General features: G+C 40.1%; 1 protein-coding gene across 4 annotated transcripts in view; it reads left to right on the top strand.

Annotated features, from left to right (window-relative positions):
* Positions 1-13,524, top strand: part of Sms (spermine synthase) — a 53,236-nt gene extending 39,712 nt beyond the window's left edge. For all 4 annotated transcript variants that reach the window (XM_087600318.1, XM_087600320.1, NM_001033899.2 and 1 more), the window contains 4 exon segments: positions 2,575-2,689; positions 4,210-4,289; positions 11,686-11,801; positions 12,994-13,524. In XM_087600318.1, coding sequence (XP_087456444.1) covers positions 2,575-2,689; positions 4,210-4,289; positions 11,686-11,801; positions 12,994-13,033 — 351 coding nt within the window. In that variant the 3' untranslated portion in view covers positions 13,034-13,524.
* Positions 13,525-16,099: the final 2,575 nt, after the last annotated feature.

Below are 16,099 nucleotides of genomic sequence, written 5' to 3' on the forward strand. Positions count from 1 at the left end.
CGTTTTCTTCTAGAGTCAGAAATGTGGGCAGACAGTAGTCTTCTCTGGCATCCCAGGTGTGTCTGCCCCTCTGAAGGTCTAGCTCTTCCTCCCATGGGATTTGGGTGCAGGGAGCTCTTTGACCTGGTCCCTTCAAATCCGGGCGCGGTCTGGACTGCAATGTTCCTGCAGCTTGAGTGTCTCTATCTTCCTCTTCTCAGAGGCCTCATACAGTTTCCTCTTGGGCCAGGGATGTGGCCAAGAGTGGGCAGAAGTGGCGGTGTCTCCTGCCCTGCAGACTCAGGAGTACCCACCTTTCTGGTTGATCAGCTCTCTCTCCCCCGGGGTTTTGGAGCAGGGAGCTTTGGGCCAGGATCAGCGAGGTTCGGGCTCCAGCTCAACAAATTATTTTTTAATATTATAGTTAAATAGGATTTAGCTTAATAAATTAACGAGGAGAATTTTAAGAATCTGTTATTAGACTATTGAGATGGTTTAGTGGGTAAAGGCAGTTTAATCAGTAAAACTCACCAGTGGAGGGAGAGAACATACTTGGGCAAGTTATCCTCTTCACATGCACACATGCACACAGGCACAGGACGATAAAACAGGTCTGTTATATTACATAAGTAATTTAAAGGAGAAGGATAACTAGTGTTAGTTAGAATGTTTATCAGTCATTAAGAACAATAATTTCTTTAGTAGCTATGGAAACAGCTCAGTTGGTCATGTGCTTGCTTATGTAAACATGAAAACCTGAGTTCAACCCCAACAGTTACATAGAAATGTTGATGTGGGAGTGTGGTGTAGTGGTCTGTGATTATAATCTCAGCATAGTGGGGAGGCAGAGACAGGTGGGTCCCCAGGCCACTCCATCCAGTTTTAATAGAAGTGCCTCAGGCTAATGAGAGACCCTATCACATTCCAGTTTGACCTCCGGTTGACACATGCATGCACACATACACTTGAACATCCATAACAAAAGACATTATAATAAAGGTAATCCACCCAAATATAATAGAAAGTATCAGAGACAATTATAGTAGTAAATGATAAAGTAAAACTTGGAGTATGTCTCAAGTCATTTTCATTGGAAGTAGGAATTAAATTATAAGTGTTGTGTATCTGAGTTTATCCTTAATTTTAAAGCCACTAATATGTATAGTAAGATAGGAATTGGATGTCATAAAAATAATGAAATAATTACAGAGATAAGAAATGGTTAGAAACATCCAAGAAATTTACCATGACAATTTCTTGGACTTCTGAGAAATTGGTTCAGTGATTAAAGATTTAATTGATTTAGGAAAGATTATTTCTCTCTCTGAGTGCAGAACAGTTTGACAGGAAATTAGGGGTTGTGTGACAGGAAATCCTACTCAAAGTAATCTACTAAATACTTAGAGATAAACTTAGCAAGAGGTATTATGAGACTGATGTGCATTATGGGAATGTTTTACTGAGACATAGAATGACATGAGTAGGTGGAGAGGTATGTCTTGTGCATGTGATAGCAGAACAGTTTCAGTGGCTTCTCATTTATCTTTCTAATTCTCATCAGAACCCCAAGGGAGTGAGACCAACTGATGATGTTCAAGGTTGGTTTCATTAAAATGAATATCTAAGAGTAGCCAAGAGAACCTCTGAGAATAATCATTGTGGAGAGAGACTTTTCCTTTTGATTGCTAATTTGCTACAGGCCCTGTAATCAAATAGGAAGTCGGACACAGACTATAGACAGATGAGAGGGGTTTTTGGGAACTTGAATTTGTAGTAAGTATGTGTTCCAGCACACTGCTAACATGATCCAATATTCTTTTTATTTTACTTGGGCAAAGATTTTGTAAGCAAAGCTGTCTTAACCGGGCCATCCACTTGTATGATAAATCAGCTAACCCTAGAAACCATTGAGAAATAAATTTCGGGCTTGAGAGACAGCTTATTGGTTAGGAGCACTGACTGCTCTTCTAGAGGTCCTGAGTTCAATTCCCAGCAACCACATGGTGGCTCACAACCATCTGTAATGAGATCTGATGTCTTCTTCTGGTGTGTCTGAAGACAGCTACAGTGTACTTATATATAATAAATAAATAATTCTTAAAAAATAGAAAAGTAAATTTCAGTAAACTTAAACCCTAGACATAAAAATTAAGATATAAAAGGAAAATTGTCTTTTAAAATGGGAATTGAGGGGGTTTAATATGATTGTGCTTATGGAGGAATATTGAAGACAGGAGTAGAACGTGGAGTAATTTTCTGTCCATGATCAGAAAATAGAGTTGTGGGGTTGGAGATTTAGCTCAGTGGTAGAGCCCTGGGTTTGGTCCTCTGGGAAAAAAAAGAAAGAATAGAGTTATGTTGATTGTGAGAATGTCAAGTGAACTTTTTCTATGTTGTTGATCTCAAGCCATGACCTTAGTTTTTGAAACAGTTTTTTTTATTTTTTTTGCTATTAACAGACAGGGATGAAGGTCTCTTTTTGCTCATGGGGCTGGTTCTATGAATTTAAAACCTAGCTTGCATTTTCCTCTTATAAGTTTTTTAATGCCAACCATTTCTGTTGACTCATGTGTCTGATCCTGTTTTCTCTGAAAGGTTCTTATAGAAGACTGTATTCCAGTACTGAAGAGGTACGCCAAAGAAGGGAGAGAGTTTGATTATGTGATTAATGATTTGACAGCTGTCCCTATCTCTACATCTCCAGAAGAAGGTACATTGTGTTTTATGTTTTTAACACTTTTATATCTGAGCACATGTGTGTCTGTGTGTATATACATGTATGTGTATATATAGAAGCCAGTGGTCATCATTGAATGTCTTAAATTATATTTCCCCTTCTGTTTTTGAGAAAGGGTTTCCTATTGAGCCTAGAACTTTAATCAGGTAAGCATTGCTGTTTCTGCTTCCCCATAGCTGGGAATGCAGAGGCACCTTATAACCGTGCCCAGCTTGTGTGTAGGTGCTGGTCATCAAAATTCAGATTCTCGTGTTTTCATGGAAAGGACTGTCTTAGTTTGGCTTTTACTGCTGTGAACAGACACTATAACTAAGGCAACTCTTATAAAGGACAACATTTAATTGGGGCTGGCTTACTGTTTCAGACATTCGGTCTATTGTCATCATGGGAAATATGGCAGTGTATGGGCAGACATGGTGCTGGGTGAGCCAAGAGTCCCAAAGAGGGGACTGGATTCCAGACTGGGGAGAGTTTGAACATATATAAGACACCTCAAAGCCTGCCTCTACAGTGACACACTTCCTCCAACAAGGTCATACCTCCTAGTAGTAATAGTGCTACTCCCTCTAGGCCAAGCATTTAAATACATGAGTCTATGGGGACCATACCTATTCAAATCACCACAGGCACATTCCTCATCAAGCTGTCTTCTCAGATCCTCTTAGAAAGGTAGGGGGATTTTAATGTGGCTTTAATTTCTTTCCTGCTACTACTCTGAAAACACAACTTACACCTCAAAAGGTATAAGATTTTTTTTCTGGAATGAAATATGAGCAGCTATGGTCAGGGAATATGGATTCAGGATAGCATGATACTTTATTCCAGTGTGGTAACAGTCTCGTGGTAGAAGAAAAGAAAGTTACAAATCAAGGATCTTTTCAGATGCATTGGTGACAACATTGGTGAACACAGTAAAGCAGGACAAACTCTGCTGTAGAATTTGGAAACCATCTTACCTTTTGCATTGGTTGAAGCTAGATTCTCCCTCCTTCAGGCAGCCTTTTTTTTCTTTTGAAAGAATTTGAGCTCTGCTATTGTATGCAGTTTTTGTTCTTTATCTGAGATTGGTACTGGGGATGGAACCTAGAATCTCTTGCATTCACGCAAGCTGGAAACCACTGAGCTCCACTTCCAGACCTCTGTTTTAAGTCTTTAGTGGTGGTATTATAACTGTTCTAAATAGATGTGCATTTGATTTTGATCTTGGTGTTTTTGTTGGTATGTGTACAAACCAGCTTGTACATTATTATTCATAAACAAACTTTCAAGATCATGCTTCTTTAGATATTTTTTGTATTTTAATTCTTATTTTTTCAGTTAAGAGTCTCATGTAGTACAAGGTGACCTCTATGTTGCCAAAATGTCTTCAAATCCTGATCCTCTAAAAGTGCCAGGATGTACCCACACTGGGATCTCTTTTTTATTACTTACTGTGAGTGAATACTTGATACATGCAAGTCGTATTTACGAAACTTAATATTTTCCACATCCAGATTCCACATGGGAGTTTCTCAGACTGATTCTTGACCTGTCAATGAAGGTTCTGAAACAGGATGGAAAATATTTCACACAGGTAGACCTCTCTTCCTGAACTGTCAATAAGAATCAATATTTGTATATTTGACTGTATGTTCTTGAATTTTACATATGCCAAAAGAATATCTTTGAATTGTATTTGTTCAAGCATTAAGTATCTAATCTGTTCATCTTTTGAGAGTGCATTAACCAAGAAAACAAGATTATCCTGATTTTGTTGGCCCTGGCTGCAGTATGAGATTGCACCAGCAGGTGGAGACACAGACTGTGGTTTATTGTGGGGTTGTGTTTGGTTTGTCTTTGTTCTTCCCTCCTTTCCCCTTCATTAGGCACATCACTAGGGAAAAGCCCGTTTTGCAGCACACTCTTGAAAAGCAGCTTTTCCACATCAGAGTAATGTGAGCTGCAGGCATCACATAGAAGCAAATTGTTGCTTTATACTTCTTTTCATTCATTAGGGTATAAGTTTGTCTTTGGTATCTCTATAAAATAGGTAGATACAAAGAATATTGTATTTCTTCTTAAAATGTGACAAAAGACCACTAGTTGTTAATCCAGTCTCATTACTTGGCACAAAAAGAACTTAATAACCATGTTCAGCTCTTACAATCTGGTCTCTGAATTCTTCTGAGTTTTCTTCAGAATATTCCTCAGGAACACATAAACTCTAACCTCCACTTTTAAATGAAAATAACTTTATTATTTTGATTATGAACCATCATAAGCAGAATTCTGTTCTCTGTCCTGTGTCTATAATCCCCATAACCTAAGAAGACTTTATCTTACGACCAGTCTTATATATTATCAATTTCTTAGTAGTTAGTTCATTTCATTAATTTTGCTAAATAGTATATTCTACTTTTATTTTAAAAGATTTACTTTTAGTTATGTATATGTGTTTCTGTGGATATGTGAGTGTAGTTGCCTGGAGAGGCCAGAAGTTTCAGATTTCCTAGAGCCAGAGTTATAGGTGGTTGTGAGAGTCCTGAACTGGGTACTGGGAACTGAGCTTCATTCCCTTGGAAGAGCAGCAAGTGATTTGAACTGCTGAGACATCTCTATAGCTCTGGTACAATTTAACGTAAAAATTTTTAGTAAATCATAATTACTCATTTCCCCTTTTCCTCCAACTCCTCTCATGTACTCCCCACTCGCTTTCTCCCAAGTTCATGGTCTATCTTTCTTTCTTGTTAGATACCTATCTAACATACACAGAGATAACATGCTTATACATACATATATGTGTATATATACACATACATACGTACACACACATATAAACACAACCTGCTCAGGCTGTATAATGTTACTTAGATATATGTTTTTAGGGCTGAACATTTGTTATTGGAGACCCAATTGGTGTTTTCTTTCCTATGTAAGACTGTTTCCAACTTTCATTATTTCTTAATTGTTTGTAGTTCTGTCATTGGGGCCCCAATCGTCATTTCCCCCCTTCACATTATCGTGTCTATTAGTGTCATCCTCATTTAGATGTTGTTTCAGCAGCCATATTGTTGAGGTATCATGGCTGTAGCTTCCCTAGCATTTCTAGGAGACACAATGTCACAACACATTTCTTGTTCATCTGTCTTGTAAAATCTTTCTATACTTTCTATTTTGTGACATTCCCTGAACCTATGTTCAGGAGATGTATTGCAGATGTATCAATTAGGCTAGTGTAAATTTTTAACTTGAATTTAATTTTTTGCTGATCTATCAAAACACAAAACATTCAAAGAGTTATCCTGTAATATTCATCTACATATATACATTATCTAGTGTTTAATCAGGTTAAGTACATATATCCTCTTAAGTGTATATCAATGTGTTTGTGGAGAAAACACTCGATTTCTTAAAACATTTTGAAGTCTACACTACAATCGTTAGCCACAGTCACCCTATACTGTGTCATTTCATGTCACAACTTATTTCTATCCAACTGTTCCTTAGGACCTATGCTGAACTACCTTTAATGATTATCTGTATATGTAAATATCTAGAACAGGAAGAGGCCCTTTTTCTGAGGAAGTGTTTACATGCAGACTCTATTTTAGTCTGTCTATTTCATGGTATCTGAGACTAATGCTGGAGAGAGCTTAAAATACCGAGACACCTAAAGCTCCAGCTTGTCCTGTTTTCCTCCCCTTCCCCCTGCCTGTTAAGCCCGTGTACATTTTGTAGCTTAAAATGGGGTATATACACAATTCCAAATGTGTTTGCCTGTTCTGTTAGGAATGTCTTAATAAGCTGCCACACCGGTTCATTTTGTGCTCCAGCAGCAGTGAGGATTGCTAAGGAGACCTCCCCATCTGTGCTGTCTAAAATGTGATCTGTCTGGCCCGTTTAGCAGAGGACGTTTCCAGGCCTCTTTTATATAGGATGTTGATGGTGAAACTTGCTTAAACAAGGCAGTGCAGGTTTACTCAGAGACTTGGTCTTTGGGGAGCGCATTTACTGTAGATTCCTCTCAATTTTCACAACTAGAAGAAAGCCTCATGCAGTTTAATTGAGGCAACATGAGGGTCTACAACCAAATAGAGACTTGCCAGGACTGGCTGAGGGCATTCTAACAAAGTTGAGCCAATTACTGCAAGCAGTCTGTCTGGAACCTCATCGTGCTTTATTATGTGCAGCAGATGGGAGAGAAGTCAGCTAGTCTTAGGAAGTTTCTGCTTGGTAGGCAAGCAGTTTCAGGTTGCAAAACATCTGGGAGGAAGATGTTGTTGCTAATTTTGTACACATTAATCAGTCACTAGCACTCAGACCCCTGAAGAATATGTTTCCATCTCTGAATCTGACCTGGGGAAAGGCTATTCCATTCGCATGGGAGCAAGGCCTGCCCATGTCAACAATACTCATTTACCCAGAACTTCACTCATGCAGGCCTTCCTCTGCTCCAATACAGAGACTGAAGAAAACTGGGCATGGTGGCATTTGCCTATAATCCCAACTATGTGGGAGGCTGAGGCAAGGGATTTAAGTATGGATCCTCTGTGAGCCAGTCATTTTAGAATATATGAGAGGTGGCATTAGAAAGTGTAGTCGTTTTGTTCTTTGCCTGCAGTGGGGAACTCGTGTCTTAGTGTGGGCAACTAATAGAAGTGTGTTTCATGAGAATATAGCATGTGCAAATACTAATGACTCAAACTTTGACAATGTGCTTTTATGAACTGTCTCTTTCTTAACGCCCTAGATCACAAGTCCAAGGCTGTGTTCTTGGTTAACAATTATTCAGAAGACCGCTGCATAATTCTGTCTTCTCATTCACTATAATTGGTGATAGAAAGTGATACTGTTTTGTGATACCCTTGGAATTTGTCTTGTGTTTGTTGAATATATATCATACACTGAAATTCCCATAGGCTAAGGAGCATAGGCCTTCCAGGAAACCAGTCACCACCCATTCATTTGTTCGTTTGTTCATTTTTATGGTGACTTCCTGCATGCTAGACAAGAGTTCTACCTCTGACTTTTTATACTCTTATATTATGGCTATGTTTTTGTCACTGCCTGGTGACATGCACAGGTGATAACTCTTGATTCTTTCCTCTCTCTTCTGCCCTTCTCTGGAGTGTGTAACAGAAGAATAGAGAAGGTTAATTAATAAAGGGATGAGGATGTTATGTGGTGACTTGTAAAAACTGAATCTTCCCACCACACATTGCTTATGTCATAGTGGCAAGTTTGTGACAACACAGCTATCATCCTGTGGGCTTGAAGGGCAGCTTTGTTATGTCCTAGAACTTGGGAGTTGGCATTTTTGAGAGTAGAAGTGAGGTCCTGGGATTTGAACCACCTCCCTTCTGTCTCTAATCCCCTACTTAAAAAAAAAAACTGTTACATACAAAAATGGGGGGGGGTGTAACACAGAAACTACAGTGAAAAATGGAGCAAACTCTTGACCATTCAAGTATTTTCAAACTGTTCATTATTAGTACCTTTCAGACATCTATAATCCACACTGAAATGTATTGCTTTCTGGAAACAATCCACCATTAGCAGCATTTGAAAATTTTCTTGATTTTATTTTTTTTTATTTTTCTTATTTTTTTCAAGATTTATTTAGTTTATGTATGGGAGTACACTGTCACTGTCTTCAGACACACCAGAAGAGGACATCAGACCTCATAACAGATGGCTGTGAGCCACCATGTGGTTGCTGGGATTTGAACTCAGGACCCCTGGAAGAGCAGTCAGTGCTCTTAACTTCTGAGCCATCTCTCCAGCCCTTTAGTTTTTAAATTATGTATGTGTGAGTGTGGGTGCATGTGGAGTCCAAAGGAGGATATTGAATTATCTGGAGCTGGAGTTATAAGCGTGTGTGAGCTGCCTGACAGGAGGGTTGGAAACTGGACTCTGGGTCTCCTGTACTCCTAGTGTGGATTCTTAACCACACTTAACTAGGGACTGAGTTGTCTCTCCAGCCCCTTTGCTGTCATTTTTTTTCTTTTTACTTAGTTTTTAAAAGCTGACAGACCTTCAATCTCAGTGCTTAGGAGGCAAAAAGCAGGTAGATGTCTGAATCTGAGTCTGGGCTGGTCTATGTGCAGAGTTTCAGGATAGCCAGGACTACACAGAAAGATGCTCTTGAAACAAAACAAAAACTAAAACAAAATTGAATGTGTATGTGCATGTGCGTGCAAGTATATCCTCCTCTAAGGGCACTGAGGCCAGATCCCCTGGAACTGGATTTACCTGTGGTTGTGAGCTGTCCACCAGGGGTGCTAGAATCTGAGCTTAGGTCCTGCAAGAGCAGTAAGTGGTCTTAACCACTGAGCCATCTTTTCTGCCCTTTAAGCGTCAAGTCCCAAAAAATGTACATTCTGCAGTTTACATGAGTGCGATTTAATTTTAGTTTTGCTGACTTTGAAAAAAATTGTTAATTTTAATAATGTGTATATATGTGTGGGTGTGTGGTGGAAGGGGGGGTATGTGAGTGAGAATCCAGGTAACCTGGGAGACTAGTGGTATTGGGTTACCCTGTAGCTAGAGTTAACAGGCAGTTTTCGGTGTCCAGTGTGGATGCTGAGAACTAAACATGGGTCTTCTAGAAGAGCAGTGAGTGTTCTTAGTCACTGAGTCATCTCTACTAGCCCCATCCCACACCCCTTTTGGAGATAGCCTCACTATGCAGCATTGGCTGGCCTGAAACTGCCTCTGTGGAACAAGCTAGCCTTTACCTTACAGAGGTCCACCTGCCTCTGCTTCCTCAATGCTTGGATTTAAGGTGTGTGTGCCACCACACCCACCTGGGTTTGCATACTCTTGAACTTAAAAGAAAGGCTCAGACAAGCAGACTGTTACAAAAATAATACAAACTAATGTAAAGTTAAAAATGTTGACAATTCAGAAGTCTATGAACTAAAAAAAGCAAGTATTATTTAAGTCTAATATGAAACAAGGAGAATTTTCTAGGACCAAGGTTGCTGAATTAATGGGTGATTATTTTTTGCTGTTAGGCCTTGTTTTGGAACTCCCATGCATCTTTCTAAAAAGAAAAAAAAAGGTTCTATTTATGTAGGCAGGAAAGTGAAATTTATAATGTTCCTTTTTTAGGTAGGTCTATATTTGTAGAGTTTCTTCTTTCTGTTTTCTTTTGAAAAACTGCTTCTTGACAATGTTGGGAAAGAGCAAATTGGAGCTTTGCAGTTTGTGCACCACATTGTCAGTAAGGAGGTTCTGGCCCTCCCAAATGTCCTCTATAAACACATAGCAGGGTGTCAGTTTTAAGATGGCAGAAAACCTTTCAGCTGTACACCTTGGTGGCATTTCCATTCTATATAGCTTCCCCAGTGGTGATGTGTTCTAAAAAAAAACTGCTCAGTGTTTTCTATTTACGAATTGTAAATTACATGTGTGGTGTTTATATGCTCTCATGGTGAACTTGATGTTGAAACCAAATTATATGCTGGTGAAGGGCACGTTGGCTAAATCCCACTGCAGGACCCTAGATGATGGGTTATTAAACAGGCTGGCACTAAAGGATGACGTTGTGCTAAGTGAATGTGCTAAGTTAAAACCACCAAGGCCATCTCTTGGAATAGTTCGAACTCCCTTTTCCTGGTTGGCTGGCTGCTTGGTTTTAAAAAGCTCTTCTCAGAGGTTCTGACATCATAGGCTGCCTTTGCAAGGAGTTTTTTTTTTTTTTTAAGATTTTTAAATTTTTTTATCTTTTTCTTTTATTGGATATTTTTTTATTTACATTTCTAATGTTATTCCTTTTCCCGGTTTCCCAGTTTCCAGGACATAAGCCCCCTATCCTACCCCACCCCCATTCTTCTATAAGGGTGTTCACCTCCCCATCCCCCCCCCTTTGTATCCCCCTACCTTCCTCTACACTGGAAGGTCCAGCCTTGGTAGGACCAAGGGCTTCTCCTTCCATTGGTGCCCCAACAAGGCCATCCTCTGCTACATATGCAGTTGGAGCCCTGGGTCAATCCATGTATAGTCTTTGGGTAGTGGTTTAGTCCCTGGGAGCTCTGGTTGGTTGGTATTGTTGTTCTTATGGGGTTGCAAGCCCCTTCAGCTCCTTCAATCCTTTCTCTAATTCCTCCAATGGGGATCCTGTTCTCAGTTCAATGGTTTGCCTGCTAGCATTCGTCTCTGTATTTGACATGGTAAGAAGTTTTCATCTTACATTGTTCCTTGCTGTTTGGAAGCAAATGAATGGTATCAATGTGTGCATGCCATAGTCTCAGAAGTATTCACAATTGAGGCTTTCCTTACAACAAACAAGTTTCCGAACAAACTTGTATTGACACATTCCTTAAAAATTAGTCACAGAGGGCTAATGTAGTGGCTCAATGGATGAAAGCCTAGCAACCTGAGTTTGATTCCCAAAAGCTGCACAAAAAGGTAGAAGGAGAGAACCGATTCCACAAAATTGTTCCCAGACTGCTACACTCATAGCATAGCACATGCATATGCCATGCCTACACACAATAATAAACTGTAAAAAATTAGAATTTGAGAAAGGGATGAGGTGTGGATACAGTTCTGTGTCGAGCTGTGGCCTTTTAGAATGTAGTTTAAATCATCATGGAAAGCAAGAGCATTATCATTTTGATAGGTCAGTTTCAACACAGTTGTGATCGTTACTGACCAAAAGTTTGCTCTGAGTGGGTTATGTGGATGAATCTTCTAAATTGCATGGTGTGGATACAATGAACTGTGTCACTAATGAGAAATTGGTCTCGCTGCTTCCTATTGCTTCATACTTCAATAATTTGAAATAGCTCCGTAAATGAGGTAGAAAGAAAATGAACTAATCGAGTTCATAAATAGAATTCATTGCAACTCGTGGAAGTGAAGAGGCCTCATCTCATTTCTAAAGATGAATTTTTATCTCAAGGTCCAATTGTTCTACCTTTATTAGAGACCTTCAAATGAGTATGACTTAGAAATCCCAATGTTTGCTTTTCTCTCTGATTTAGGGGAACTGTGTCAACTTGACTGAAGCCCTGTCGCTCTATGAAGAACAGCTGGGGCGCCTGTATTGTCCTGTGGAATTCTCAAAAGAGATTGTCTGTGTCCCTTCATACTTGGAATTGTATCCTTTGACCATGGATTTGTGTGCTCCCTTTTCAGAGCATCTAAGTACATCATATGCTGCCGTTGTTATTAATCCGTTGTTATTAATCCTAACATCTAGCAGAATTAGCTCCTTAGTGTATCAACCCTGAGTCTCAAACTTAACTGGGACTCCTCCTGGGAAATTGAAAAAAGGGGAGGGTGGGGGCCTTTATATCTAGATCTTAGAGACGGGCGTATCCCCTGTCATAGCTTCCCAGGGACCTTTAAGAATCAAGTCTCACTGATCTAAAATAGAAACAATGATTGTTAAAGACAGGCCCGGCCCTTGCCAGGTGCATCACCTGGGAACTAGTTATGCAAATTCTTTGATTGTCACCCTTCCGAATTGGAAATGGGAGAGATGGGGCCCCATGACTGCTTCCTCAGCCCTCTTGTTGACTGATGTGTACCTGAAATTTGAGAGATGTTTGAATTCCCAGAAACTCACATAACTGCTTGTTACCTGTAACTTCAACACCTGAAAGGGAAAGTGGGGGATTCCCATAATAAGGTACCTATCAAGACTAGCTATGTTTGTGCTCATCTCTAGTCAGCAGCTTCCGTAGCTGCAAGCTGAGGCCAGGTTTGCAGGTTGGCAGTTTCTTTTGCTATCAGGGAGATCTCACAGTCCTGCTGGCTCTGTGGCTGGGGCTCCTTCTAGCTGGGCAGGCAGCCATGTCCTTCAATGGCCTGAGGAGATTTAACCTCTCCACTGCTTGCATGTTCTTTTTTGTGCTTAGAGCTTTGAGAAACAGGGATAATGTGGGAGAGAGCTTCTGAGCCTTAGACTCCCTTTTCCTTCTGTTCTACCTTTTCACAGTTTCCTGCCCCTCTCCCTTTGCCCTTTTCATTTCCTCCTATCCTTCTGTTTTCTTCCTTTATACTGACTCTTCAAACCTTTTGGAAACCTTCGGAGCAGGTGTTACCTGAGAAACTGAGTGCACTCCTTTAGTCCTTGTTCCCTTACTCTCCCTTTCAGATGTTCCATTTGGTGGAGCACTGCCCTGTGCTACAGAGTGCTCTTGTTTAAGAAACTGGGCTTTCCCCCACAGCGTTCTACCTAAGCCCATAAATCTGGTTCCGCCTTTCAATTTGTAGGCCTACGTACACGTTAAGTGGTACCTGTTCCTCTTTGAATAGCCTTCCTTATTCCTTAACTTCCTGTCCAGGTGGGTATTTTACACTGTTTGGAAGAAAGCTAAGCCTTAAAGATGAGCATCCCCTGAATGATGTGTTCTGCAAGCCACCTTCCTGACCTCCATATGCTGTATATGCCATCACATGAGTCAGGCAACTGTTCATGAATTCCTTCAAGTGGTTTTCTTTTTAATTATTATTTTTAATTTAAAAAAGCCAATGGGAAAAATGTATATTTTGATGAGTTAGGGTGTTAATTTTTGAAAGTCAGCCGGAGGACAATTAGACAGCCCTGCAAAGACTACGGAATGCACTGACCCCCTAGAATGTGATTTTAGTATCTTTATTTTTTCTCTGTGTGGGGTTTGGGTTTTTGTTTTGGTTTTAGTAGACCTTTAATTTGGACACGTGGAGGAATGAACATCATTGTTTTGTTCTGGAGAGAAGTTCCTGATAGTGTTTCTCCCCTCTCACCCCCAAATTGACTTAGATATTAAAATTTGGTGCTTTTAAAGGTTTAAGAAGAGTGATTGGCAGTGCTTCAATTAAAGTGACAAAGGAGACCTCTCATGTGTTTTGTCCCTTTATTTCAGCCCCTGTTCCTCTTTCTTAACTGCTGATGGCCTAGGGTGAAGGTGTATTCTAGACTGTTCTGTAATAGTAGTTGGCCTAATGTATTTGTAAAAGGCCTCCAAGCCTTTGAGGATTGTAGGAATGACTCCATTTATCACACTGGTGAATTACCCACAACCTATTTTATTTGCCACCTGTGCACTATAAAGGTGTGCCGAGGATAGCAAAGGTTTTGCCTGACTGAAAATGGTGAAAGTCAAAGACGATTTCTGTTAGCGCACTCACTGAATTAGATGGAAATACAAAGGCCTTTGAGAAGACTGTAGGATGTGCAAGTGCACACTAGACTTCAGGTGGTCCTGTGGCAAAACAGCTCTTCAGAAAGCACATGTGCATATCAACTTGGCATTGTATTGTGGATCATCAAATTGTCTATCCTACTGTTTGTGTGAAATATTTATACTATATCAGTATACTGGTATTCTTTATACAGTAAGTAAAACATTGAAATTTTTCTAATGGAATCAGGCTCAATACCGAAAAAGTTTCACTGACACTGACAAATGGTCTTTAAAAGTGAGTGCAGACCTTTGCCATTTATATTAGATTGCCATGGAGGAAGAAACACTAGAGAATAAAAGGAGCTGATAGTCATTCACCTTAGATATCCTTATCAAGATTTTTTGTGCATGGATAGGTTAAAAACAACAGCCAAGTAGATACATCCCCGTCCAAATTCCTGGCCAATTGTGGAGAACTGAGAGCAAATGTACTGCTACAGGTAGAATATTAGTTAAAGCCAAGTGCCCCTCACCCACTGTACCATTATTCTTCCTAGAACTTTTGAGACAAAGTTGCAGTATGTATGTAGCCCAGTCTAACCTGGAGCTCTTCATGGAGCCCAGGCTTGCCTGGAAACTTGCAAGAACTGAGCTTGTACCATCACACAGCTTAATTCTTGTTTTCCACTTTAGTAAAGAGAAGAAGTATATTCGTCCGCTGTTGGGATAATATTAATGCGAGGCCTGACCTGCTTGATGCTTGAAGAGTAACTTGAGGCCATAACCACAGATCCACTCATAATTCTGGTGACTCAGGTCCTGCTAAGCACCAGGTGGTAGAAATGAAGAGGATAAGGTTATGCAAGGCTACTTGGGAGATACACTTGGGAAAATGAAGGAAGTGGTGTTAAGGAGAGGAGGAAGAAAGGATTTTTTTTTTATCTTGAGTGATAATAGTGAATTCAGATGTGACTAATTTCTTTGTATTTGCTGAAGGAGGATCTCAGTTTTGAGCCCTTGTTATTTTAACACAGAAGCATGCAAACTGAACCAACACCCTCCCGGCCCTGTGCTGTACTAAAACCCACCTTCGCTTTGGCTGCCTCTTAAAAAATGCTAATCGATCCAGCAATGTTATTTTTCTTAATAACTGTAGTGTTATGTAGTGTGAAAGTTTCCTTTAACAGTGGAATATATTATGGTGTCCTGCTTTTTTTTAAATGAAAGACAAAACAAATATGGATAGAGTTTAAATTCTGTTCAACACAGCAGATACTAAGAATTGATTTATTAAGACATGAAAAGCTGCTTTCTCTTGGAAATGTGATTGAATATTTATAAAACAGATCCAACTGGGCCAGTGGAAGGCTGGGTTGGTGGTGTTTTTAATGGGCTAGAGCATTACTATCTAAATAAAGAAGAAATGTGCTGTTCCTTCCTGTAGACTTTGAATAGTCATGTCCTTGCTTTCCCTAACTAACTATTGCTGACACAAGAGTTTGTATTTCTGACTGTCATCTATCAATAAATTAATCAATTTCATTCTGTCTCTATTATGCCTGGGAGAGGGAAGGAAAGTATGTGTTATATTCTATGTTAGCTGCTAACAGTGTGGTTCATCTGCTAGCTCTGTTTTCTCTCTCTCTCTCTCTCTCTCTCTTTCTTTCTTTCTTTCTTTCTTTTGGCTTGTTTTCAGACAGGGGCTCTCTGTGTAACCCCAACTTTCTTGGAACTCGCTCTGTAGACCAGACTGGCCTCAAACTCACAGGGACACACCTGCCTCTGCCTCCTGAGTGCTAGGATGACAGGCGTGTACCACCACCTGGCAACAGCTCTGATTATAAAGCACTTTATTGCCACTGAAGGAGTTCTCTCTGGCAAGACTTGCTCAGAAAAGGCAACAGTAGTTGTTTCATTGTGGCACTAGCTACTTAACATCCCTCTGACAGCGTTTTTTGGTGGTGCATACTATTCCAGAAGCCAATTGGTCAGCAGTGTTTGGTATGTTGTTTTCACATAGGAACTGCTATGTGGCCATGAAGCACCATGAAGTACCTGTGCTCTGATCACCTGGTTGCCTAGTGTCTTTTCTTAAAGCATTCCTTTTGTGTGTGTGTGTGTGTGTGTGTGTGTGTGTGTGTGTAAAATCACTTATGTACCTAGGTAAGCCAGAAGAAGGAGGCAAATTCCCTGCAACTAGAGTTATAGGCAGCCCTGTGTTGCTTTATGGGTGCTAGGAACTAATCCCAGTGTCATAGGGTTTTACTGCTGTGTGAACAGACAC

This window comes from Rattus norvegicus, chromosome X, assembly GCF_021556685.1.
Source record: "Rattus norvegicus strain SHRSP/BbbUtx chromosome X, alternate assembly SHRSP_T2T, whole genome shotgun sequence".
NCBI classification, from domain to species: Eukaryota; Metazoa; Chordata; class Mammalia; order Rodentia; family Muridae; genus Rattus; species Rattus norvegicus.